Source organism: Pelobates fuscus, chromosome 11 (genome assembly GCF_036172605.1).
Source record: "Pelobates fuscus isolate aPelFus1 chromosome 11, aPelFus1.pri, whole genome shotgun sequence".
In the NCBI taxonomy this organism is placed as follows: Eukaryota; Metazoa; Chordata; class Amphibia; order Anura; family Pelobatidae; genus Pelobates; species Pelobates fuscus.
The window spans coordinates 534632-560779 of record NC_086327.1 but is presented as its reverse complement, the minus strand read 5'-3'; the positions used below and the strand labels follow the sequence as shown (position 1 = coordinate 560779).

General features: G+C 45.9%; 1 protein-coding gene across 2 annotated transcripts in view; it reads left to right on the top strand.

The window, feature by feature from the left end:
* Positions 1–26148, top strand: part of MAG (myelin associated glycoprotein) — a 279098-nt gene that overhangs the window by 201863 nt on the left and 51087 nt on the right. For both annotated transcript variants that reach the window (XM_063436498.1, XM_063436499.1), the window contains exons 4-6: positions 4783–5079; positions 13518–13775; positions 14300–14560. In XM_063436498.1, coding sequence (XP_063292568.1) covers positions 4783–5079; positions 13518–13775; positions 14300–14560 — 816 coding nt within the window. The remainder of the gene's footprint in view (positions 1–4782; positions 5080–13517; positions 13776–14299; positions 14561–26148) is intronic.

Genomic DNA, 26148 nt, shown 5'->3' with positions numbered 1-26148 from the left:
CTCCGGTTCCTCTCTCGAGTGTTCTGTCTCTCTCTTAAACGTTCATCTATACGAGAGAAGAACGAAATTAAATCCTCTAAATTCTCGGGGAGTTCTCTGGTAGCAACCTCATCAAGGATTACTTCAGATAAGCCATTCAAAAATACATCCATATACGCCTGCTCATTCCACTTGACCTCTGACGCCAGAGACTTGAACTCTAGTGCATAATCCACCAGTGTTCGGTTCTCCTGTTTCAGACGCAACAGTAATCTGGCTGCATTAACCTTTCTACCTGGAGGGTCAAATGTTCTTCTAAAAGCAGCTACAAAGGCGTTATAGTTATAAACTAATGGGTTATCGTTCTCCCATAATGGGTTGGCCCATCTCAGAGCTTTCTCAATAAGTAGGGTGATAATAAATCCTACCTTTGCCCTATCTGTAGGATAAGAGCGAGGTTGCAATTCAAAGTGGATACTAATTTGGTTTAAGAAACCACGACACTTCTCAGGAGCCCCACCATAGCGTACTGGGGGGGTAATGCGAGAAGAAGCACCCACTGTGGCTACCTCTAGACCTGAACCGACAGGAGAAACAGGGGTATTACGTATCTCCTCTGGTGGGTTATTGGCACGAGATAATAGAGCCTGTAGTGCAAGCGCCATCTGATCCATTCTGTGATCCATGGCCTCAAACCTAGGATCAGGAGAAGCCAGCTGACTGTTTGTACTTGCAGGATCCATTGGCCCTGTCGTAATGTCAGGATCGGGACAGGGATCCAACACGCAGAGTACAAACAGTAGCCAGATACGTATACCGGACCTTAGAATGGCCGGACTAACGTAAGTAGTACAGTATAGAATGGTCAAAGACAAGCCGAGGTCGAGGGTAACAGAAGACAGTTAAGCGAGAGACAAGCCGAATCAAGGGTAACAGAGAAAAGCAGAGTAAGGTAAACAAGCCGGGTCAAAACCAAAAGGGATAATAGAATACACAAGCACTGAGTGACTAGAACAAGCTAGAACCACGACAGGGCAATGAGCTAATGAAAGAAGCTCTGTTAAATACCCTGTTCAGAGCAGTAACCACGCCTCCGAGGCGTCCTGATTGGTCCTGCAGCAATTGAGTGACAGGTCGTTCCGGAGGAGTGTCCTGATGACAACTTCCTGCCTAGATGCTGTAAAAGGCAGTCACTCCCTCGCGGCCGGCCTTGCATGACCGGATAGACCGTGGAGAAGGGAGCCATCAGGCCGTCTGGATGGAGGAACAGCTAAGTCTCTACCTCTTTCAGAGGTAGAGACCACAGGTACCCTGACATATATAGGCTGCTGCCCCCCATGCCATACTCCCCTAATATATAGGCTGCTGCCACCCCCCCCATGCCATACTCCCCTAATATATAGGCTGCTGCCCCCCCATGCCATACTCCCCTAAAATATAGGCTGCTGCCCCCCCATGCCATACTCCCCTAATATATAGGCTGCTGCCCCCCCATGCCATACTCCCCTAATATATAGGCTGCTGCCACCCCCCCATGCCATACTCCCCTAATATATAGGCTGCTGCCCCCCATGCCATACTCCCCTAATATATAGACTGCCCCCCATGCCATACTCCCCTAATATATAGGCTGCTGCCCCCCCCATGCCATACTCCCCTAATATATAGGCTGCTGCCCCCCATGCCATACTCCCCTAATATATAGGCTGCTGCCCCCCCATGCCTTACTCCCCTAATATATAGGCTGCTGCCCCCCCCCACCCCTCACTCCCCTAATATATAGGCTGCTGCTCCCCCCCATGCCATACTCCCCTAATATATAGGCTGCTGCCCCCCCATGCCATACTCCCCTAATATATAGGCTGCTTCCCCCCCATGCCTTACTCCCCTAATATATAGGCTGCTGCCCCCCATGCCATACTACCCTAATATATAGGCTGCTGCCCCCCCATGCCATACTCCCCTAATATAGAGGCTGCTGCCCCCCCATGCCATACTCCCCTAATATATAGGCTGCTGCCCCCCATGCCATACTCCTCTAATATATAGGCTGCCCCCCCATCCCTCACTCCCCTAATATATAGGCTGCTGCCCCCCCATGCCACACTCCCCTAATATATAGGCTGTCCCCCCCATCCCTCACTCCCCTAATATATAGGCTGCCCCCCCATGCCTTACTCCCCTAATATATAGGCTGCTCCCCATGCCTTACTCCCCTAATCTATAGGCTGCCCCCCATCCCTCACTCCCTTAATATATAGGCTGCCCCCCATACCTCACTCCCCTAATATATAGCCCCCCCCATCCCTCACTCCCCTAATATACAGGCTGCCCCCCCATCCCTCACTCTCTTAATATATAGGCTGCCCACCATGCCTTACTCCCCTAATATATAGGCGGCCCCCCCCATCCCTCACTCCCCTTATATGCCCCCTGCCCCCCCATCCCTCACTCCCCTAATATATAGGCTGCCCCCCCATCCCTCACTCCCCTAATCTATAGGCTGCCCCCCCAATCCCTCACTCCCCTAATATATAAGCTGCCGCCCCCCCATCCCTCACTCCCCTAATATACAGGCTGCCCCCCTATCCCTCACTCCCCTAATATATAGGCTGCCCCCCCCATCCCTCACTCCCCTAATATACAGGCTGCCCCCCCCTATCCCTCACTCCCCTAATATATAGGCTTCCCCCTCCCCATCTCTCACTCCCCTAATCTGTAGGCTATTTTAACCCCCCCCCCCCCACCCCATCCCTCACTGACCCGATCTGTAGGCTGTCTCTGGCTGCATGTGTTGCTCCCCTGCGGTTTCAATCAGCAGAGAGAAGCAGGGATAGATGCAGCTTCCTGTCCCTGTCTCTCTCCATAGACAGCCACCTACTGGCCGGCGCCGGTATTGCAGTCATTTTAAATATCACACGAAAATTAGCAGAACAAGCTGAAAAATTCAGGGGGGGGCAAGTGCCTCCCCCTTTCCCCCCCCTGCGGACGCCCATGGCTCCTAGCTTGGTCAGACTGCCTAGCCTGTCAGAGAAAAATAGACTAGAACTCACATACGCCTGCTTAAAACGTGTAACCATACGTCACCTTTCATTACAGACACTAAGCAACAGTTGGGATCTCTTTGTTAAAACCTCCAAAACACAAGTTCAAGCAATATACCTTCAGCAGGCACTCACGCACCTCATACGCTGACACACCACACTATGGGCCCACTCGTAACACCTCCATCGCTCCGCTTTCTACGGCACAGGGTTGGGAAAGCATCTTAGACACAGCAACTACTGACATCTCAATGCAACATACACTACCAAAACTTACTGTTTTCGCATGTACCTGTTATATAAAAAATGTGCCCTTTCCTATCTTAACCCCACTTGTGAAATATGTCACAAAGCTTGAGGAATGCCGTTGGGGTACCTCGAGCCTGTTTGTACCTAATACCTGCACTGCAAAAATAAACAATTAAAAAAAAAAAAATGCCTTTAGGTAAATAGCCTGTGAAGTCTACTTTAGATAAATATATACTTTTGTGTGGCATTTTGTTTTCTGTGGTGGCTACTAAACCTACAACGCAAACATACCAAATTTTAAGGCTGTGGTAGAACAGGGTGAGTGGGTGTAACACCTTGAATGTCACTTCTTTGGATCTATGACTTAGCGCCAACTGATGCTCTTGAGTGGTGTGATCCCCTCTTATGGATTTAGTGTAGCTCTTGCTTTACAAGTGGTTAATACTTATGGGATATGGTAGAAAGCCCCATGGTTATTGAAGGAGAACAGAATAAAATAGTATTGTGCAGTATGTCAGCAGTGGGATATTCTGTAAGTAGGTAAGTACCTTCCTGGTAATATATTTTATAAATAGATAAATATACACACACATTTAGTGGAGCCCAACAATGGCTCTTAAGGTAAAGCGTGGAATGTTATGATTCCCACTCTCGCATATGTGCGTGCTGCTGGTTCTCTCTTCATTAATACGTTAACGAGAAGATAAAGCAATATAGTGCAGACTGTTGTGCCAGAATCTTAAAAAAATTATATAAACTTACATTGAGGTAAAAAATATGTTTTCTCAATCCTAGAAACATAGGTGGTATCCTCACCAAGGAAATGGAGTCCAGGAGGTAAGTAGCAGAGCAGGAAGGTCCTAGTTAAAAAAGTACTTTCTTGATGTAAATAAAAACAATAAAAATATAATAAAAAACAATAACTGTAATACCTTAACGTGTTACCTTTTTTCTAGGCTTTATCAAAGTGTTGCCACGTGGTTGCAAGGTATCTAGCAATGCTTCTATACCTGCACCCTTGGTCCAGTGTGGGCTTGACACTGGCTAGCACCAAAAAATAAATGATGCTGCAATTTTACAACCCAGGACAAATGGCAGCATTATTTCTATTTGGTGTGAGCCTGTGTCCCGACACAGGTCGGGCTAAAAATGGAGCTTTACTTTAAATGAAATCCTTTCCAATCTGGAGACACCCGTATAATTTATTCTCCTTTATCAGATGTTTGTACTGTGTTTGGTGCACCCAGTGTGAGTAAAGCTGGCCTGTGCTGGCGAGTATAATCATGTCTGCAAACCATCTCATAGAGTGATACGTGGCTTCATGAAAAGTCACTATTGGTGAATCCATCTTCTGGATTAGCCTTCATACATGATCTTAGTGAGTTCCAGACAAGACCTGTGTTATAATAAAATTTCAGGGATGTTTCCCAGAGATTGTTTATGTCCTTTCTAGTGTCTTGTCCCATTAAATCACAGTTTGATTTTTCACAGTTTTTCATTATTTTTCCAGATGAGCCCTACGTCCTTTCTCCAAACATGATTGTGTCCGGTTCAGAGACAGAGTTAACTTGTTTAGTTCCTGATAACTGCCCAGATATGAAGCCCAGTGTAACCTGGATTGAGATTGAAGGGTTGGAGCACCATTCTGCATACGCCAGGCTGGAGGAAAGTGACGGCTCTTGGACACATATATCGACTCTCAAATTTCTTCCTTCTTATAAAAACAACGGGCAGAGGCTGGGCTGCAAAGTCAACTACCTAGAGACAGAGCTGGAATATAAAGGCTATGTGACAATGGATGTGAAATGTATGTGTAAATGTAATATTCATTGGCAACATTTTGAAATGGAGCCTATGTGTTCCCCATGTTCCCCATACTCTTCATTCTCCAAATGCTCCTCTTACTCACCGTACTCCACATAGTCCTTATATTGCATATGTCCCCTAAACTCCCTGTACCCCATTCTCTACATACCCCTTATATTCCCATACTCCTAATTTTCCGCAAAAAATCATATTCTCTATGTTCCCCATACTCCTCATATTTCCCATACTCTTCATTCTCTGCATACTCCTTATATTCCCTATGTTTCCCATACTCCTCATTCTCTGCGTACTCCTCATATTCTATATAGTCCCATACTGCTTATTCTCTGTATACTACACATAATCCCTATGTTCCCTATACTCCTCAAATTCCCTATGTTCCTCATACGCCTTATTCTCTGCATACTCCTCATATTTCCTTTGTTCCCCATACTGCCTGTACTCCTTATTCTTTGAATACTACTCATATTCCCTATGTTCCCCATACTCCACATACTCCTCATTCTCTGCATACTCCTTATATTCCCTATGTTCCACATTCTTCCCATGTTCCCCATGTTCCCTATCCTCACCATATTCCCCATGTTTCCCATTTTCTTTTTGTTCCCCATTCTAACCATTCTAACCATACTCCTCATGTTTCCTGTTTTTCCCGTGTTCCCCAGATCTTCTCATACTCATCATTCTCCCCATGTTTCCCATTCTCCCCATGTTTCCCATTCTCCCCATTCTACCTATACTCCCCATATCCTCGTTCTTCCCATGTTCCCCGTTCTTCCCATATTCCTCATGCTCCCAATATTTTCCATTCTCTCTATAATTCCCATTCTTGCTATGTTCCCCATTCTCTTCAAACTCCTCGTTCTACCCATACTCCCCATGTTCCCCATTCTTCCCATGTTCCTTATTCTCTCCATACTCCTCATTCTCCCAATGTTCTCCATTCTCCCCATAACTCTCATTCTTCCTATGTTCTGCATACTTCTCATTCTTCCTATGTTTCCCATTCTTCCCATCTTGTCAATTCTCCCCATGTTCCCCATTCACCCAATGTTTCTCTGTCTCTCCATAATTCACATTCTCTGTATGTTCCTGTCTTGTTACTTACACGATTGACGCACCTTTCCAGCATTTCTGCACTCACTGCACGCATCAATTGTGAAGCTCTACACAGTTCTCTTCTGGCTTCCCGATTGATGCTTGCATTCGGACTTTCTGAACTTGATGAATGCTCTGATTGGGAGGCAAATGCATTTGGATATTCTAGTTAAGAGAGGGATGCTGGACACTCGTGGCACCATACGATTCCTTTTGTCATTTCTGGGTATAGGAGTGCCACATCATCCCTGCAATCACATTCCCACACTTTTTGGTGTTGCAGGGACTGATGTGGAGCACTTGGTGTCAGCTTCAGGGTAAAAATAACGTTTTCAGCCCCATAGCCTTTGCCCTGTTGTGATTTCCTCTTGGTTCCTCGTATAGTGCGTTATATAATCCCTGATTTTCTGGTTTACTGACTCTTCTTACCTATGTAATCCTGACCTGGCTAGTTATATTGTATTTCCTGTCGTTTATGCTTTCTCTTTTATTCGTAATACGTCCTATCTGTCTTCATATTCCTGACCTATACTTGTAAGTTGGATACTGTAGCCATGACATATTCCCATGTTCCTCATTCTATCCATAGTCCCCATTCTCAAAATGTTCACCATACTCACAATGTTCCCTATATTCCTCATTCTCACCATTGGTGTCAGTGTTCTCCATACTCCTTATTATGGACCACCAAGTCCTGTACATTCAGTTAATGTCTCTTACACAGAACATTCTAGCAAGAGATTAATAGGGTTAGGTTAAGGTCAGGGAGCTAAATAGTCTAATCAGAAGAACTATAGGCAAAGAAAGATTGAATATTTATTTATTTATAAAATATTTTACCAGGATGGATACATTAAGATTTCTCTCGTTTTCAAGTATGTCCTGGGTCCACAAAACATTGCATTGTTACAATAGGATACAATATTAAAAAAAATACAATATACAAACTAAATATATATAAATGTGTATATATATATATATATATATATATATATATATATATATATATAAACACACACATATATAAATGTAATACATAACAGGTAATAAATATATTCAGCCATGACAGGTGCATTCTGTATTGAGGTATATTGCCATAGATCTCTTAAAAGATTTTAGATTGAATGAAGATTTACCGGGTCCCTGAGGTTATTCCATAATTCTGTAGGAAAAGGAGGATCGAGCCACTTTATTTTTGTATTGCGGTATGCTAAATATCGTGCTAGTACTGGATCTGAGGGTATAGAAGGTGGGAACAGCTGGGGAGAGCATTCTACTCAGGTAGGGTGGGAGCTTTCCAGAAATGCTCTTATACACAAGGCTGGAAAGTTGAAAGGTGCGTTGGGATTCCAGCAACAGCCAGTTTAGCTCTTTTAAAAAGAAAAAAACAATTATTTAGTTTTGTCTTGACATATCAATCGGTACATCAACATTGGTCGGCCTATGTAAGCGCCAAATCTCGTTTTTCACAAATATTTCTTGGTACATACGGACAGCATGACTACATGTGTTCCTTGGCGCATACATACAGCGTTATTACATATTAAGGTGTCGTACATTTAGGATGGTCGCCTGACGTCAAGATTTTATCTTTAACAATCTGTAGTGTTCACAACGGAGAAGGTGAAACCAATAACAAGTAGTAGAAAGATAGCACAGTTTGGTGACATATAACTTTTTACATTTTACTTTTTCTGGAGTCAATACCCATTGGGACATCAGGATTGTTCAGCACTGGGGGCTTGGTGTGTTAATCGGTCTTGCGGCCAGTTTAGCTCTTTTAACATGACACAGTGGTGAGTAAAGTAATTACATTCTTGTACAAAGTGGCAGAAAAATGTATACAATGTATTAAGTTTATTAAGGTGGATTTGCGGTGCGGGTGTATACACTACATCCCCCGAATCAATGACCGGCATTAGCATTTGTTGCACTCTCTGTTTCCTTACTGAAGCGCTTAGGCAGGATTTGTTTCTGTACAGGGCACCTAGTTTTGGGTAAAGTTTAGAAGAGATTATTTCAATTTGAAGGTCAAAGGATAGATTGTAGTCTAGCAACAGACCTAGCTAGTTAAAATAGCAAACTGCTGTCAGTGTGCTATTTGAATTTGTTCTGATACACAGTTGTTGATTTCTTAGTTTACGTAATTTAGGTACAGTTCCAAAGATCATTGTAAAAGTTTTGTCAGTCTTCAGGAAGAGTTTGTTATCCGCTACCCACTTTTCTACCTCTGTGAATTGGTTTTGGAGCACAGCCTCAAGCTGCGATAGCTTGGGTTTACTAGTGTAGATTACAGTGTCGTCTGCATACATGTGTACAGTTGAGGATTTGCAGATGCTAGGCAGATCATTTATAAATAATGTGAATAGCAGGGGGCCTTGGGGAACACCACACGTGACTGGAAGAGGGAGGGAAGCGCTATCAGAAATGGCCACATATTGCAATCGGTCTGAAACATACGATCGAAAACCAGGTTAGCGGACGATCACCAATGCCTGAGTTTTTAAGTTTTTGCAAAAGAATTCCGTGGTCTACTGTGTCAAAGGCCTTGGCAAAATCAAGGAAAATAGCTCCAGTTAGGTCTCCTTGTCCCATGCCAATTTGGATGTCATTGCAAACTTTTAAGTGGGCAGTCGAAGTTGAGTGATTTGGATGAAAGCCTGATTGATCAGGGCTCAGATAATTTGATCGTTGATAATATTCAGATAGCTGTGTGTGGACGCATTTTTCCAAGATTTTTTACAATACAGGGAGCAATGATATCGGGCGATAGTTAGATACCAAAGTATTGTCACCACTTTTATGGATAGGTACAACTTTTGCAGTCTTTCAAATTTTGGGTCTGTATCCAGACACCAGAGATTCATTGATTAGGGTAGTGAAAGGTTTAGCAATTGCTGGTGCACTGCGTTTCAGCAACATTGCTGGGATTTGACCTGGTCCACACTGGATTTTCATTTTTAAATTATTGACGACACTAACAGGCACAGGTCTACAATTGAATTTCTCTATATGAGGATTTTGAAGATTTGTCAGGGCCTGATCTTTATTAGCGGTCTGAAAATGAGTGTCATTTATTATCTTAGCAACCAGGGTGGCAGCACATCCAACAAAATAATTATTAAAGGCATTTGCTACATCTAAGGAGTGTTGCAGTGTCTGGTTGTCTATTTTGACAGTAGAGGGTTGGGAGTGGATTGCGGGGGTTTGTATGCTATTTATGATTTTCCAGAAGTTCCTTGGGTTTGATAGGTTGTTGTTCAAATTTTCACTAAAATATTGTGCCTTTGCCATTTTTGTTTGTTTTGTGCTTGTATGTTAACCTTTCACAACATCAATTCAACAACACCAAATCACAAAATAGCCTGTGAATAATTAATAAACCAAAAACATACAATATATGGGCAAAAGCATTGGAACATACCTCTTAATTATTCAATTCAGGTATTTCAATCAGACCCATTGCCTCAAGTATATAAAATCAATCCCTTAGCCATACAGTCTGTAATAAATCATTTCTTGAAATTTCATCCATGCCAGATACTCCATGGTCAGCTGTAAGTGGTATCATTGGAAAGTGAAAGTGTTTAGAAACAGAAGCAAGTCAGCCAAAAAGTGGGAGACCACGTAAAGTCACAGAGTGGGGTCACTGGGTGCAGAGGCACATTGTGCATACAATTTGCCAATGCTCTGATGATTTCATACCTGAAAAGTAAAAATTTCCACTGGCATTAATATCTGCACAATAGCTATGCAACAGGAGCATCATTGAATGGGTTTCCATGGGCAAGCAGCTGCATGCAAGCCTCACATTACAAAGCGTCAGATGAAGTGGTGTTAAGCATGCCACCACTGGACTTTTAAGCAGTGGACACATGTTCTGTGGAGTGACGTATCACACTTCTCTGTTTGGCAGTCTGATGGGCGAGTCCGGGTTTGGCAGATGCCAGGAGAACGTTACCTGTCTGACTGAATTGTTCCAATTGTAAAGTTTGGTGGAGATGGGATAATTGTATGGGACTGTATTTTGAGGAGTGGGCTAGGACTCTAACTTCCAGAGAAGGGAAATCCTAATGCTTCAGCATACCAAGACATTTTGGACAATGCCATGCTTCCAACTTTGTGGGAACAGATTGGGGATAGACCTATTCTATTCCAGCATGACTGTGCCCCTGTGCACAAAGCAAAGACATGGTTGGAGACACGGTTGGAGAGTGTTTGGTGTAGAATAGCTTAATTGTCCCGCACAGACCTGACCTTAACCTCATCGAACACTTTTGGGATGAACTGGAATGGAGATTGTTAGCCAGACCTTCTCGTCCAACATCAGTGTTTGACCTCACAAACTCTCTACTGGAAGAATGGGCAAAACTTCCCATAGAAACACTCTAAAATCTTGTGGAAAGCCATCCCAGAAGAATGGCAGCTGTTATAGCTGCAAAGGGGGACCAACCACATATTAATGTCTATCTATTTAGAATGAAATGCCATTAAGGTCCCTGCTGGTGTAATGGTCAGGTGTCCCAATACTTTCATCCATATAATGTTATATTGATAGGGTAACACTGTGCTTTAAATGTCGTTTCCAATATTGTTGCTGTAGCAGACTCCGGGTAACCCAATTAGTTACCTCAGCTATTTTCCCTCTCAGCCAGACTGGAAACGTTGTGTGATTAAGCTCGTATGCCCCCCGGTGACTAGACGAGACATAGTTCTGGAAGTCACCAGATTTATTCAGGCCAAACACTATCAATGTATACACCGACCCCCAGCAGGGGCTCTCCATACAGAAACTTAGCAAGCCAATGCCTGGCGTCCCTGTGTCTGAGAGATAATTGAGGCCGAAAACTCTAACTCAATTATCTCTCAGTTACAGGGAAACATACATAATATTTCTACAATACACCCAATATTAATAGGAGCCCCACAAAAGTCATATCCCAGATAGCGCTGATCCGAGTGCCCAACTTGGCCAAGTATCGCTCAGATTCGTTCTGTAGAGTAAAATCGTCACCGGCGTAAAGTTCTGACTGTCTGGTCACAACGTGAAAGCCCAAAACAGTTCCATTGAAATTGGTGCAACGGCCAGTCTCCGTTCAGGGGTTCCCATGCAAACACCTTCCAAGATATTACCTTGCTTAGGGGGCGAATGCTCCACCCAGTCGGTAGTTCCCTTACGTCGCTCATCTAGATGGTCGGGAAGTGGGACAGGCAGTGGTACAAAAGCCGAAAAGAATTCCATGTACTCGATAACCAAGTACCCCTGCCTGTGTTCGGGAGACAAAATGGAGGCCATTCCTTAGAACATCTGCGTTCGGTTACACGAAATGGCGGCCACGTAGCATTAATTAATTATTTCCTTTGCGGTTTCGCACATATGTTAATCGATGTTCTAGGGTTCTAATGAGGTACAGAGGTGGTCCCCTTCTGGGAGTCAAACTGATTGGGTTCGGGTACAATAACTCCCGAACCTACGAAAAGTTAAATCAGTCGAAATGAATGGCACTTTCAGTCACAGTTGCTGTAGATGTTTTCCATAAATATTGCACAACAAAGGTGCTATAAATAGAGGTTTTAAATCTTCTACTCCATTATCTAGCATGAACAGAAAATGGTAAATCTTATTCCTAAAACTCAAAACAAAGGCCCTTCTACATAACATCCACGGTTGCTCAGCAAGTCACCCGTCCTGAGCAGCACCAAAATAATGATGTATGAAATAGAGGCACATGGTGGAACGTTGAGGGTATACCTTATTGAAGCCACAGGGAGAAGAGTGCACGCTGCTAAATATACATCTGCTCAATGCATTTCGACGAGTAAAAATTGGCTTTTTCAAGAAGTATAATCAGGATATTACTGATTTTTATAATGAATGCTTTTTATTCACTGATAGGTACCGTAATTCATATTTCAGCTACTTTTATCATTGCTATTGTTAGTGTGTTTTCTTTTTACTGTTGTGATATAGTGCTCTTGCTGAGCACTTTCTATTACTTATTTAGTTAATCTTATGGCTGGCTTTACCCTTTCAAGGTCCCAATTTACGTCAGCTTCTGAGCAAATCAAATTACATTGATGAATGAATAAATAAGAAAAAAAAATGAAACTACTGATATATAGAGATATGTGAGCTTGTGATTATTCTGTGCCCATTCAGTGTCTGTCATCATAGCATGCAGGCGACAGATGACAAATGGCAGCAGAGGCAACCCACCATTCATATAGTATTTTATTATTGTTACTAACTGTATAACTACTTGTATGTACGTAGTGGGCATTGGATAGCATTCCCTTCATCCCCCATAAAACCATAACTTACCCCTTCAAATAACGACAGACAACATCTTGGAGAAAACAGGCCACAGCATTTATTAACACAACCAAATACTGTATAACTCCTTTAACATATAACGAAATAATAAATATCATAAATTAACATAAACAATTTGCATATAGTCATACAGTAACCAAAGAAACCGTCCTTGCCAAGCTAACTTCCCCAAGGCTCTCACCTCCCCCCCTCGGCATAATAAAAACATCTTCCTTTTCAGGGCTCCCCACCAACTCGGTGGGGCCCAACCATAATGCTCCCCACTGGTCGATTTACAACCCAGTGGGGACACGTCCAACCTGGTACCTCCTCCAGGTTTACCATAAGAGACAGGGGGAGGATGAGACCCGGCCATTATCCCCCTTTTTCATCTAATCTACCAAACCATCCCTTATTTGGCAAGGACACACCCCCGCCTCGCTGTGACAAGCCCCCAGGCCCAAAGCAGCAAAGGGAGGGTAGGCGGGAAACTTGTTGCTGGCCCGTCTCCTAAGTGGCACTGAGGTCAGTCTGATCTGTCACCACCCACTTCCTCACATCTCACACTCCCACATGTAGCATATAGCCAATCATGCATCCCACACTCATACATGTGCCCCTGTCCGCTAAGCTGCGCACTCTCCCTGGGGCCTAATATGAGGGGAAAATGCAATAAATTACTGAAATTATTAATTCTAAAAACAAACAAAATGTCAATTTTAAATTAGTTATCAAAGCAGAACAGTTCAGTCTAGAAAACACAATTGAAATGTTTACTGGTTGAGAAGTACTGACGTCCTTGGTGATAAAGTAACCATTGATGGTCCAGGCACTCCAGTCCAATGCAAAAAACGTGTGCCTCTATGTACAGAACTGATGTATTTGGTAAGCCAGATATGCACCAACTGTTGGATGAAAAATAAAAGTGCAAGCCATGGCTACTATTTAACTGTGTGTATATATATCACCATTAGACTAATTCAAAAAAATATCTCCATCTCTTTCAGATGCTCCACGAATTATAGACATCAACTCATCCGCGGAGATCACAGAGGGAACACAGGTAGCGTTTGTGTGTGTTGTTGATAGTAATCCGGTGTCACGCATCATGTGGCTGAAAGAAGACATACTTTTAAAGGAAGACTATTCTCAGAATCTGACATTGGAGCTGGAGTATGTGACATTTAATCATGATGGGATTTACATCTGCGTTGCTGAGAACGAGCATGGCAGGTCTAATAAATCCATGGGGCTCGCCGTGATGTGTAAGTGGGAACGCAAATGAATGAATTCATCTTCTCTTACGCTCTATATCACAGGGTTCTTTTTTAATTCTGAGCCTTATAGCATAGTGGAGGATACAGGACATGAGTACAAAAATAAAAATAAAAAATGTACATCAATAAATAATCATTGGGGGAACATATATTGATTATCTTGGTCGATTTTAAATTAATATTTTTAAAACACAAATTAATATCCTTTTTAAATAGTCATAATTTCTTTAACATGAACATAATACATGGAGGCAAAAATGTAAAACCAATTAATGTAGAAAAGAGATAAAGTTCTTTTTAAAATTGATACCATTTTATCTCATGTAGGGGCATGGATAGATGTATAGATGGACAGACAGACAGCTACAGTTGAAGAGTGTATTTAGTAGAACCCTCTTGCAGATATTTCTTTGGGTGTTCAGAGTTAATCTCTATAAACACACACCAGAATAATGCTGAATCTTGATTCTGTGTTCACTGTCCCTTTACACTGAAACATTTCTACCTTGCAGACGCTCCGTGGAAACCGTCAGTCAATGCTTCCATTATCGCAATTGAGGGTGAATCTGTCACCATTATGTGCAACACACAGGGAAACCCTGACCCTACAATCTCAATCATAAAGGACAAACAGGTCCTGAACTCAGTGATATTTGAGAATGAACTTGTCCTGGAGATCCCCTCTGTTACCCACGAACACGATGGCGAATATTGGTGCACAGCCGAAAATCCATATGGACAGAGTAACAGCTCATTTAACCTCACAGTCGTTTGTAAGTCTCTTTCCCTTATGACAAATCACATTACATGTGGCATGTTGCCTCTTTTTAAGAGTGTATAAAAATACCAGACTTACACTACTAGCCAGGCTAGTACTGGTCAATACATACCCAAAAAGTGCATGGCACTCAGCAGGAGTGAACTTTTACTCATAATGGTTGAATTCTCACTTGCCAATGACTAGTGTAAAGTGGAAATATTAGGCAATGCCCTTAGTATGCAGAGATTGGTGGAAAGGTTTAAAAAAGAGAATGCAAGGTGTTATGGAGCCAAAACATCACAAATTCTACAGTTTCTGAGTTAACAGAATAAAGGGCAAATTTAACCAGAGGAAAAATATACGAGGGAAAAAAGCGTACATTGACAAAATAAGGTAAAATAATAGCTGAAAATATGTAGGTTTCAGTTAAACACATGTTGTATTTTAGAGAAAGGATATGTTAAGATCCATAAATTATTATTAATAAAGCACCCAGGCTGACAAGATGCATTAAGGTCCATGGTTAAACCGATTAACAGGTCTACATTTACACTTGGTGTACAACTATGCCACAAGTCCAGAATGGTTTTACCTATCGCTGACGTGAAAGATCGAGACATTGTCTAGTTCTGTGTGGCATGTATAGTACTGATTGGAATTCATTGTATTAACGATGAATTAATCTCCTATTGTTATCCAACTTTTGATTGAAAACCGAGTTTGACTCTGTTCTCATACTTTCTCACATTGAAGTGTAAAGGTCCACAGCACCCAGACCACTTCATTGAGATACATCTGTGATGTGATATGGGTTCCTTTAGTGGTCCTTTAAACACATCTTTTTGTTACAGAGATCCCCTCTGTCTGCTACAACTGAGCTACTTTTGTTTCTATTTTGCTACTTTTTATAAGAACAACCCTTATAGACAATGTAAGGAAACCAAGTTTAACCAAACCGAGTTCGGTAGTTTCCTCCCGGACGGTCAGAGCCTAAGGTAGCGAGAGTCCGGTTCGGTAGTCCCAGGAACGAAATCCCTACGGAATATAACAGCTGCATAAGATAATTCCCTTGTTACAGCATACGAATTCCAAAATAACAGTCAGAGTCCAGATTCAGGATACAAGCAGAACTAACGTTTATTCACACACATGGCTTTTTATGCAGGTCCCCATGCAAGGGGACATCCCACAGGGAGGAGTAATATTTATCCAATCCTGGACAGTAAAAATATAAAACACACCTAATACAAACAGGCAGTTCCCTCCCCTAGTCCTGGAGATAATCAGGTCTGATATAGTGCCAACCTAATTATCTCCAGGCTGAAAATTCACCATTTTCCCCAACTTCTGGAACACCCCTTTATACCTGGGGTATCCCCACAAATACTATATCCCCTGATAGCCCCGATCCGGGTGACCAACATATCCAAATTTCACCCGGATCGGTTCAGGGGTTCGCAAAAAGTATGGAAGTCCTTTGTGACCGGTCCACTGGGGGCGGACTGCCCAAAATAGTTCCAGAGGTTCGTGTGGTTTTGCCGGTCACTTCAGAAAAAGGGAAGAAATGCATAAAAGTACCGAATGAATTCCCCTGGCTCCTAGCAGCGATTGTTCCCCTCATTCGTGTGCATATTTGTACCGAATAGCGCTCTCCTAGCTAATCGGTATCACTAGTTCCAGCGTTCGCATGATGGAGACCGGTGTTTGGGAAGTCGAGTGTCCGATTTTAGTTCCAGACACTCGACGACCAAGTCCCGCTGCCTTTGTTTGGCGAAAACAAGATGGCCGCGGTTTTCTCTGCCACGTGGCGTTCGACAGTACGAACGCTGACCGCACACATAGAGGGTGAAAGTGATGCCGGCTTTGAAGTTAAGTGAGCCAGGGGTGGTCTCGGTTCGGCAGTCCCATCTGCCGAATGAAAAGTACACAAAAAAACAAGAACTATGCAACAAAATATCGAATAATATAGTCATTTCTTCACACTGCTCCCCTATAAGTCCATAGGTCGGCATACCCGCCTAGACCCTGTCGGGTTGGCTTGGGGATGTCCGAGAAAAGTAGCGGTTTAGGAGTCCAGTTCGGTCTGGCGTGACAGGCCATCCGCATTACCATTTTGTTTTCCAGGCCGGTACTGCATAGTAAAATTATAAGGTTGAAGGGCTAGGCTCCACCGTAATAGCCTGGGATTGTCTCCAGCTACCCGGTTAAGCCATACCAGGGGGTTGTGGTCCGTCATAAGGGTAAATGCCCGCCCATACAAATAGGGCTGGAGCTTCTTGAGTGCCCACACGAGGGCCAAGCATTCTTTTTCTACGGTGGCATAGCTGACCTCTCGGGGTAACAGTTTACGGCTGAGGTATGCCACCGGGTGGTCCATGCCGTCTGTGCCCACTTGGCTTAGCACGGCTCCCAGTCCGAACATGGAGGCATCTGTGTGTACAAGAAATTGTTTAGTGTAGTCAGGTGCTGCCAACACAGGAGCCTCACTCAATGCCGCTTTAAGCTTCTGGAAAGCGTCCGTGCACTCTGGGGTCCAGGAAACCTGTTTGGGGAGGGCCTTTTTGGTAAGGTCGGTGAGGGGTTTGGCCAGGGCGCTGTACTCTGGGACAAACTTTCTATAATAACCGGCCGTCCCTAAGAAAGCTAGTACCTGGGTTTTGGTCCTAGGTTGGGGCCAGTTCGCTATGGCCTCTACCTTCGCTGGCTCTGGACGCTGTCTACCGGAGCCCACCCTGTGGCCGAGATACTGTACCTCGGCCAGACCTACGTGACATTTGTCGGGTTTTAACGTGAGCCCGGCGAGGTGGATTCGTTGGAGTACCCTGGACACATGGCCCAGATGGTCTCCCCATGTGCGGCTGTAGACGGCAATATCGTCTAGATACGCGCATGCGAAGTCCTGAAATCCCTCCAGGAGCCTATCGGCCATCCTCTGAAAGGTAGCCGGGGCATTCTTCATCCCAAAGGGCATAACCTTGAATTGGTATAGCCCGAAAGGGGTGACGAATGCCGACTTGGGGATGGCCGCAGGCTCCAAGGGGATCTGCCAATAACCTTTGCACAGGTCCAGGGTAGTCAAGTAGTTCCCCCCCGCCATACGGTCTAAGAGCTCATCTATTCTGGGCATGGGGTAGGCGTCTGTTATGGTACGATCGTTAAGCCTCCGATAGTCTACACAGAAGCGCGTGGTACCGTCGCGCTTCGGTACTAGGACTACCGGGGAGGCCCAAGGACTTTGCGAGGGTTCTATTACCCCTAACTGTAACATATCCCTTAACTCGGTGAGCATACTCTCACGCACTGCTTCCGGGATCCGATAGGGTTGTTGCCGCAGTGGCGTCTCTCCCTGGGTTTCCACGCGGTGTACCGCAGCGGAGGTATAGCCTGGGGTGGCTGAAAACATCTCTTGATATCTTTGCAGCAGTTGCGTGGCCTCACCTTTCTCCAGGGGGTTTAAATTTTGACCCAAGCTTACTTGGTCAATGGTACAGGGAGCGGTGTCTAGTAAATCGGGAAGGGGTAGTCCCTCACTATCTTCTGTGGCGGGCGCACACACGGCGCCCACATCCTCTGTTCTCTCAAAGTATGGTTTGAGCATATTCACATGGAAGGCTTTGGTCAGCCTTTCATCTGAGCATTTGCTCACGATGTAGGTGGTCTCGCTAACCCGTTCTACTACCTTAAATGGTCCCTGCCATGCGGCTTGTAGCTTATCCTTTTTAACTGGCCTCAAAGCTAACACCTTCTGCCCCAATTCTAGTACTCTATCTTGGGCTCCCCTATCGTACCATTTCCTCTGGTCCTCCTGGGCCGTCTGCAGGTTCTCCCGAACCGATGCGGTGAGCGCCCGCAGACGGTCCCGGAACTCCAGAACATACTGGACGATAGGGACTCCCCCCTCGTCTGTATTGCCCTCCCAGTGCTCCCGTACGAGCTCCAGTGGGCCCCGAACTTTTCTCCCATACAGGAGTTCGAAGGGGGAAAACCCAGTGGAGGCCTGGGGCACCTCACGGTAGGCAAACAGAAGGTGGGGGAGGAATTTTTCCCAGTTCTTGTGGGACTCCGTAAAGGTTTTTAGCATCTGTTTTAGAGTGCCATTGAAACGTTCACAGAGCCCGTTAGTCTGGGGATGGTACGGGGCGCTGAACAGGGGTTTCACTCCACAGCTCTGCCACAATTGTTGTGTCAGGGTAGCCGTGAACTGAGTTCCCCGATCGGATAGGATCTCTTGTGGGAAACCTACTCGGGTGAAAATCTGAATAAGGGCTTCGGCCACGGTCTCGGCCTCTATATTGGTGAGGGCGACTGCCTCCGGGTACCTAGTGGCGTAGTCGACCACGGTTAGTATGAACTTTTTGCCCGACTGGCTGGGTCGGCTGAGGGGTCCTATTAAATCTACCGCTACTCGGTGAAAGGGCTGTTCTATAATGGGCAATGGGTGAAGTTTGGCCTTCCGAAGATCTCCCCTTTTTCCCACCCTTTGGCAGACGTCGCACGTCCTGCAATAATACTTGAGGTCCTGGGTGACCCTGGGCCAGAAGAAGGTTTGGGTTAACCTGTCTCTTGTCTTTTTAACCCCTAAATGTCCTGCTAGGGGAATGTCATGACTGAGTTTTAACAACTCAGCCCGGAATTTACGGGGTACAATTAATTGTCTTTTGATGACCTGGGTGGCCCCCTGTCCCACCCCCTCGGTCACTCTATATAGTAACCCCTTATACCACTCCAACTTTTCGTGCGGGTTGTTCCCTGGGGTAACGGCCGCTGCCTTCCTATAACCCTCTAATGTGGGGTCGGTACGCTGCTCTTGTTCAAACCCCTGGGGGGTATCCCAGAAAGGGAAGGTAGGATCGGGTAAGGGGGGTATTTCGACTCTTACCTGGTTTTCCTCAGAGTGCAGCGGAGCTTCCAGTCTGGCTTGAGCTCGGGTGGTCACTGGGTATGCCTCAGCAGGGGGGTCTCGGGCCAGTTGGGAGGTCAAGCATCCTACATCATTCCCCAACAAAACCTCGGCGGGTAGTTCTTGCATAATCCCCACCTCTAGCTGTTTCGACCCGGAACCCCAATCAACAAGGATATTAGCGGTGGGCAGTTTGTGAATAGCGCCCCCAGCCACCCTCACAGCGACTGTGCGTCCGGTGCGAGCTTGCGCTCTGATCGTGTGAGGTTGCACCACAGTCAAAGTAGCCCCAGAGTCTCTCAGAGCCCGGGCCCCCACGCCATCTACGGTAATCCATTGGCGGTGGTGGTCCCGGTTGTCACCCCCAGCTTGAACTGGGTTGACCTCGTGCAATACACTCCACTGTTCTTCTTGGTTAGGAACACCGGTTGTGCCTTCCTGTTGCACACAATGAGCAGCTGCCCTGGGTTGTTGTGGGGGTTGCCTTTCCCAGCTTCCCCGGTTTAAGCGAGGGCACTGATTCTTGTAATGCCCTGGTTGTTTGCAATAATGACACACTGCAGGGGGACGTGGTGTGTTTGCTGGGTTCGGTGAAGGGTTACTCATGGCGGGTCTAGGAGGGGTAGGGGTTGTTGGAGCCTGGTAGTTAGGCTTAAAAGGTGGTCTGCTCACCCCTTGCTCCTTCCTCCTATTATCCTGATACTCATCCGCTAACCTGGCGGCTTCCTCCACAGTTTTTGGTTTTCTATCTTTAACCCAGTCTTTTATGTCCTCTGCAGCGTGATTAAAAAATTGCTCCAGTAACATAAGTTGCAAAGCATCCTCCAGGGTGGTTGCTTGGCAGCCCTTCATCCAATTGCGGGCCGCCCGTTGTAGCCGAAACGCCCATTCCGTATGGGAATCTCTCCCAGTCTTTCTCAGATCTCTAAACTTTTTCCGGTATGCCTCCGGAGTTACAGCATATCTGGCCAACAAAATGTCTTTTATTTTTTCATAATTATGTATGTCCCCCTCAGGTACTGCTCGCAGCGCCTCGGCTGCTCTACCTGACAATTTACAGCTAATGACTGCAGCCCATTTCGTGGAGTCTAATCCCTCCAGTGCACATTGGCGTTCAAAGTCTTGCAAGTAACTGTCAATTTCCATCTCATTGTCATTGAAAGATTTAAAGGCTGCATAGTTTACCTTCTTTGGGATTTCCCCAGTACTTCCCGGGGAGTGTAGTAAATCCCCCTGTGACGGTCTGTCCCGGTCCTCTCGCTCTTTTTGCGATTGTCTGGCTTGTGCCATGACCTGCAGAACCGCCTCTGTAGCTGGGTTGGGTCCCAACAGACTGAGCATCCATCGGATGTCCTTTTGCATCGCATTTTCTTCCTCTTGATCCATTTCTGTGTTGCTGGTATTATCGCTCTGCATTAATTCTGCAATTAACGTGGCTTTTGTCTTGTTACTTGCCACTCTGCCTCGAGCTTCCAGTAAATCCTTTAGTGTGGTTCTTTTAAGTAGCTGGTACTGCTGAGCCATTCATTCCCTTGCTTGGTTTGCAATGTCCATTCGGGATTCGAATCCCTCCGCTTGCCACCAGTTGTAAGGAAACCAAGTTTAACCAAACCGAGTTCGGTAGTTTCCTCCCGGACGGTCAGAGCCTAAGGTAGCGAGAGTCCGGTTCGGTAGTCCCAGGAACGAAATCCCTACGGAATATAACAGCTGCATAAGATAATTCCCTTGTTACAGCATACGAATTCCAAAATAACAGTCAGAGTCCAGATTCAGGATACAAGCAGAACTAACGTTTATTCACACACATGGCTTTTTATGCAGGTCCCCATGCAAGGGGACATCCCACAGGGAGGAGTAATATTTATCCAATCCTGGACAGTAAAAATATAAAACACACCTAATACAAACAGGCAGTTCCCTCCCCTAGTCCTGGAGATAATCAGGTCTGATATAGTGCCAACCTAATTATCTCCAGGCTGAAAATTCACCATTTTCCCCAACTTCTGGAACACCCCTTTATACCTGGGGTATCCCCACAAATACTATATCCCCTGATAGCCCCGATCCGGGTGACCAACATATCCAAATTTCACCCGGATCGGTTCAGGGGTTCGCAAAAAGTATGGAAGTCCTTTGTGACCGGTCCACTGGGGGCGGACTGCCCAAAATAGTTCCAGAGGTTCGTGTGGTTTTGCCGGTCACTTCAGAAAAAGGGAAGAAATGCATAAAAGTACCGAATGAATTCCCCTGGCTCCTAGCAGCGATTGTTCCCCTCATTCGTGTGCATATTTGTACCGAATAGCGCTCTCCTAGCTAATCGGTATCACTAGTTCCAGCGTTCGCATGATGGAGACCGGTGTTTGGGAAGTCGAGTGTCCGATTTTAGTTCCAGACACTCGACGACCAAGTCCCGCTGCCTTTGTTTGGCGAAAACAAGATGGCCGCGGTTTTCTCTGCCACGTGGCGTTCGACAGTACGAACGCTGACCGCACACATAGAGGGTGAAAGTGATGCCGGCTTTGAAGTTAAGTGAGCCAGGGGTGGTCTCGGTTCGGCAGTCCCATCTGCCGAATGAAAAGTACACAAAAAAACAAGAACTATGCAACAAAATATCGAATAATATAGTCATTTCTTCACAGACAATTTGTATACATGAATGGCCAACCACCGACCCTTGGCGTGTGGCCCCAATTAGCCTCGTTCACCTTCTTTTCACTGAATCAACCGACGAACGGATGACCACCCTACCTGAGGAGTGTGCCAACAATCAACCACCCAGGAGCTGCGGTTTGTGGTTAACCGAAGCCTAATTGTCTGTTATCAGGGTGGTCACCGTTCATCTCTAAAAGGTCGAACGGGGTACTGAACAAAGACCCAAAATAACTCCAGAACGATCAACCACCCGGCCCTGGCGTGTGCACCCAATTAACCACCTTGAAGCTGTGGTTTCTGTGGTTAACCGCAACATAATTACTTATTGCCAGGGTGGTCGCCATTCGTATGCCGAACACATGGTGGCAGCCATCTTTTGTCGTCAAACGCCCAGCGGGACTTGATCGTCAAACTCATGGTACTATTCTCGGACAATAGCTTCACGAATCCCGCTGGCATACAGCTTGCCCCGTCCATTCGGGCAATAAGTTACGAAAGACATGTCGTTCGACAATTTGTATCTCTGAGAGTTATACGGACCCCTGGGCCGATCACCTACCAGTCGAATAACCATACAGACATGGTTCAGCCCCATGGCTTTCGCACACCATTCATGAGATCTGAGTGCAATTTGTATATTTTCTGCGCTCAGATCCAAGCTGTCTGGGGATGGGTTGAATGGAATATTTAAGTGCTATATTGTAACAGTTATCCATTTTTATTCTGTTTTCTTGTATATAATAAAGTGTGGTTATTTCATGTACCTGGAGATAATTGAGTTACTGTAACTGTTGAGACCAATTATCTCCAGGGTAGGGGGGAGTGTTTCATAAAATGCGCTTTGTTCCTATTGGCTGTGACATTGCATTGTCCTGTGAACCATCAGGTCCACAGCTGTGTTCCTCTGGCCTGAAAACTTGTATTGAAGCCGTGCATGAGTACCCATTTAACCAGTTCTAGTTTTACCCTCAACTCGCAGCCTCAACTCGTGTTGTAGGGAAAGGTGTTATACTAGCTCTACTTATGGCTAGTAGGATCTCTACATTTCCAGGAATATTGTTCGGAGCAGCGCTCTCCCTCTCCAATATCAGGAACCAGGACATCTAAGCGGTCCAACTTCCAGCCAGCCCAGAGGCAACCGTAACATTTGGTGACAGCGGCGGGATCGTCCTGGAGTTCCTAGGAGAGATCTAGAGTGAATGGAGAGTGCTTATGACAAATTGAAGCACACCACCTTAAAGGATCTACTTGAAAGCCGAGGTGGAATCGTCAGCAATCATCCTAGGAGGGAGCTGCATGTGGAGTTAACAGAGCTGCACCAGAGCTTCAGCATGGCGGAAAACCCGGTGATGGCTGGTGATGAAAAGACAAGGATTGTCCGGGAAAGGCTCTCCTTATTCGGGCCGAACCCCTCTATGGAACTAATACAACAGCTATACGGATATACAGGCAGCTAGGGCACACAAACTCAGCTTGATTAGCACCCAATGTGGCCCCGGGCCAGCCACAACGATCACCCCTGCAGAGACCACTGGGAGGCAAAAGATTCCCTTTGCGGCTTTCATGCCCTTCCTAGAGAACGAGATGGGAATCGATGAATTTTTAGCAGCTTTTGAGCGGCAATGTGCGCTCCACCAGATCCCCAGCAAAGACTGGCCCACCATATCCGGAAAACTATTCTGTGTAGAAACTACCAACTGCTAAGGTACACCAGGATTGGGGAGCAGGGAAAGGGATTGTGAACGTGGGGATAATGGACAACCTCCCAGCAGAAGTTTTGTTGGGCAACGACCTGGGCCCGATGACTTCAGCCTATGCCCCCTCTTATAACACAGAAGCTCATCCGGTGACTACCCGGGCACAAGACAGGACTCAGCAAGTCCCTTCATCAGTGTGGGAGACTCAGGTAAGACCAACCCTGACTGTGACTTGTCCCATGGGATACCCCCGCAGCATTTGAGACAGAGTCTAGGTCCGACCCGACCATCCGCAAGTATAGGCAAAGGGCTGCTGCTGGGAGTGGGGGGGCTAGATAATGAGACCTTTGTATGGGAACGAGGCAAATTATATAGGCTAACTGAAAAGAAAGGTCACCGTAAATGCCAATTAGTAATTCCCCATAAATATAGACGTGAAATCTTAAGAATGGGACATGACATCCCTTCAGCTGGCCACCTGGCCGTGACCCGTACCCTACACGTATCACCCACACTTTCTTCTGGCCTGGGGTACATGTTGATGTCCGAGCATACTGAAACACATACGATGTCTGTCAGCGGGTAGGGAGGAGAGGAGACCACCCCAAGGTGCACCTGGTGAATATGCCCATCATAGAGGAGCCATTCAGCCGGGTCGCCATAGATTTAGTGGGGCCACTAGCTACCCCTAGTCCATCCGGTAAAAGGTATATCCTTACCGTGGTGGACTATGCAACCCGGTACCCAGAAGCAGTGGCCCTATCTAACATTCAAGCAGACACCGTAGCCAATGCATTGGTAAAGGTGTTCTCTTGAGTAGGATTCCCCAAATAAATCCTATCCGACAGAGGCACCCAATTTACTGCCAAACTCACGCAGCAGCTATGGCATATCTGTAAGATCAAATCCCTCCTCAGCTCCCCCTAACACCCGCAGGTACGTCTCTGTGAGCAGTTTAATGGAAACCTCAAACAGATGCTCAAAACTTTTGCCCAGGAGTAAAGAGACTGGGAGCGATTCCTGCCGCACCTCCTCTTTGCTTATCGGGAGGTGCCCCAGGAAATGACAGGGTTCTCTCCTTTCAAACTGCTATACAGATGAAAGGGACGGGGACCCCTGGACCTTATCCGTGAGCACTGGGAGGGAGAGTCCCCATCGTGCCATACGTGCTGGAACTTCGGGACCGTATGGAGCAGTTAGCCCGGTCGGTCAAGGCTAACCTCCAGATGGCCCAGAGGCGACAGAAAGTGTGGTATGACAGGGGGGCCCTGAAAAGAAGCTTTTATATCAGACAAAAGGTCATGGTATTGAAGCCAGTTAAACCAGACAAACTGCAGGCATCCTGGCAGGGTCCTTACCAAGTGGTGGAAAATCGAGGGGACACTACATGTGTGATTGCTAGCTGCCACGATGAAAACCTATGGAAAATCTTCCATGTCAACATGCTCAAGGAGTATCTTGAGAGACAGGAAGATGTGGCAGCTATATGTAGCCCCACTCACGAGGACCCTGACAATCTCCCCATACCAGACCTGTTGAAACAGAGCCCCCATCCAGATCTAGTAGAACAAGTACAGATAGGGGCCGGCTTAACAGCAGAGAGGGAGCAGCTAAGTAGGTTGCTGCAAGAAAAGCGCTCTACCTTCTCTCAAGACTTAGGATATACTAACCTCACCATTCACCATGTAGATACCCCGGGACAACAACCCCTAAGACAGGCCTCTTACCGTATCCCAGAAGCAGTCTGGGCAGAGATGAAGAAAGAGATAGACAGATGCTCAGAGTAGGGGTCATTGAGTCCTCCGATAGTCCATGGGCCTCCCCAGGAGTTTTAGTACACAAGAAGGACGGCACTACCAGGTTCTGTGTGGACTATCGGAAACTCAATTACAAGAATGTGACAGACGCCTACCCATTGCCCAGAGTAGATGAACTACTCGATCGTATAGCCAGGGGAAATTACCTAACCACCATTGACCTCTTCAAGGGTTATTGGCAGATTCCTCTGGCCAGGGAGGCTATCCCCAAGTCGGCATTTGTCACCCCATTCGGTTTGTACCACTTTAAGGTCATGCCGTTCAGGATGAAGAATGCCTCAGCTACATTCCAGTGCTTGGTGGATAGACTCCTTGATGACTTCCAGGATTTTGACTGTGCATACCTGGATGGCATATCGATCCATAGTGAGTCCTGGGAGGAACACTTAGCTCATGTAGGAATGGTCCTGGATCAAATTCGGGCCGCCGGCCTGACTCTGAAACCAGAGAAATGCCATTTTGGAATGGCAGAGGTGCAGTATTTGGGTCACCAGGTAGGGTGTGGAAAGCAGCGTCCAGAGCCAGCCAAGATAGA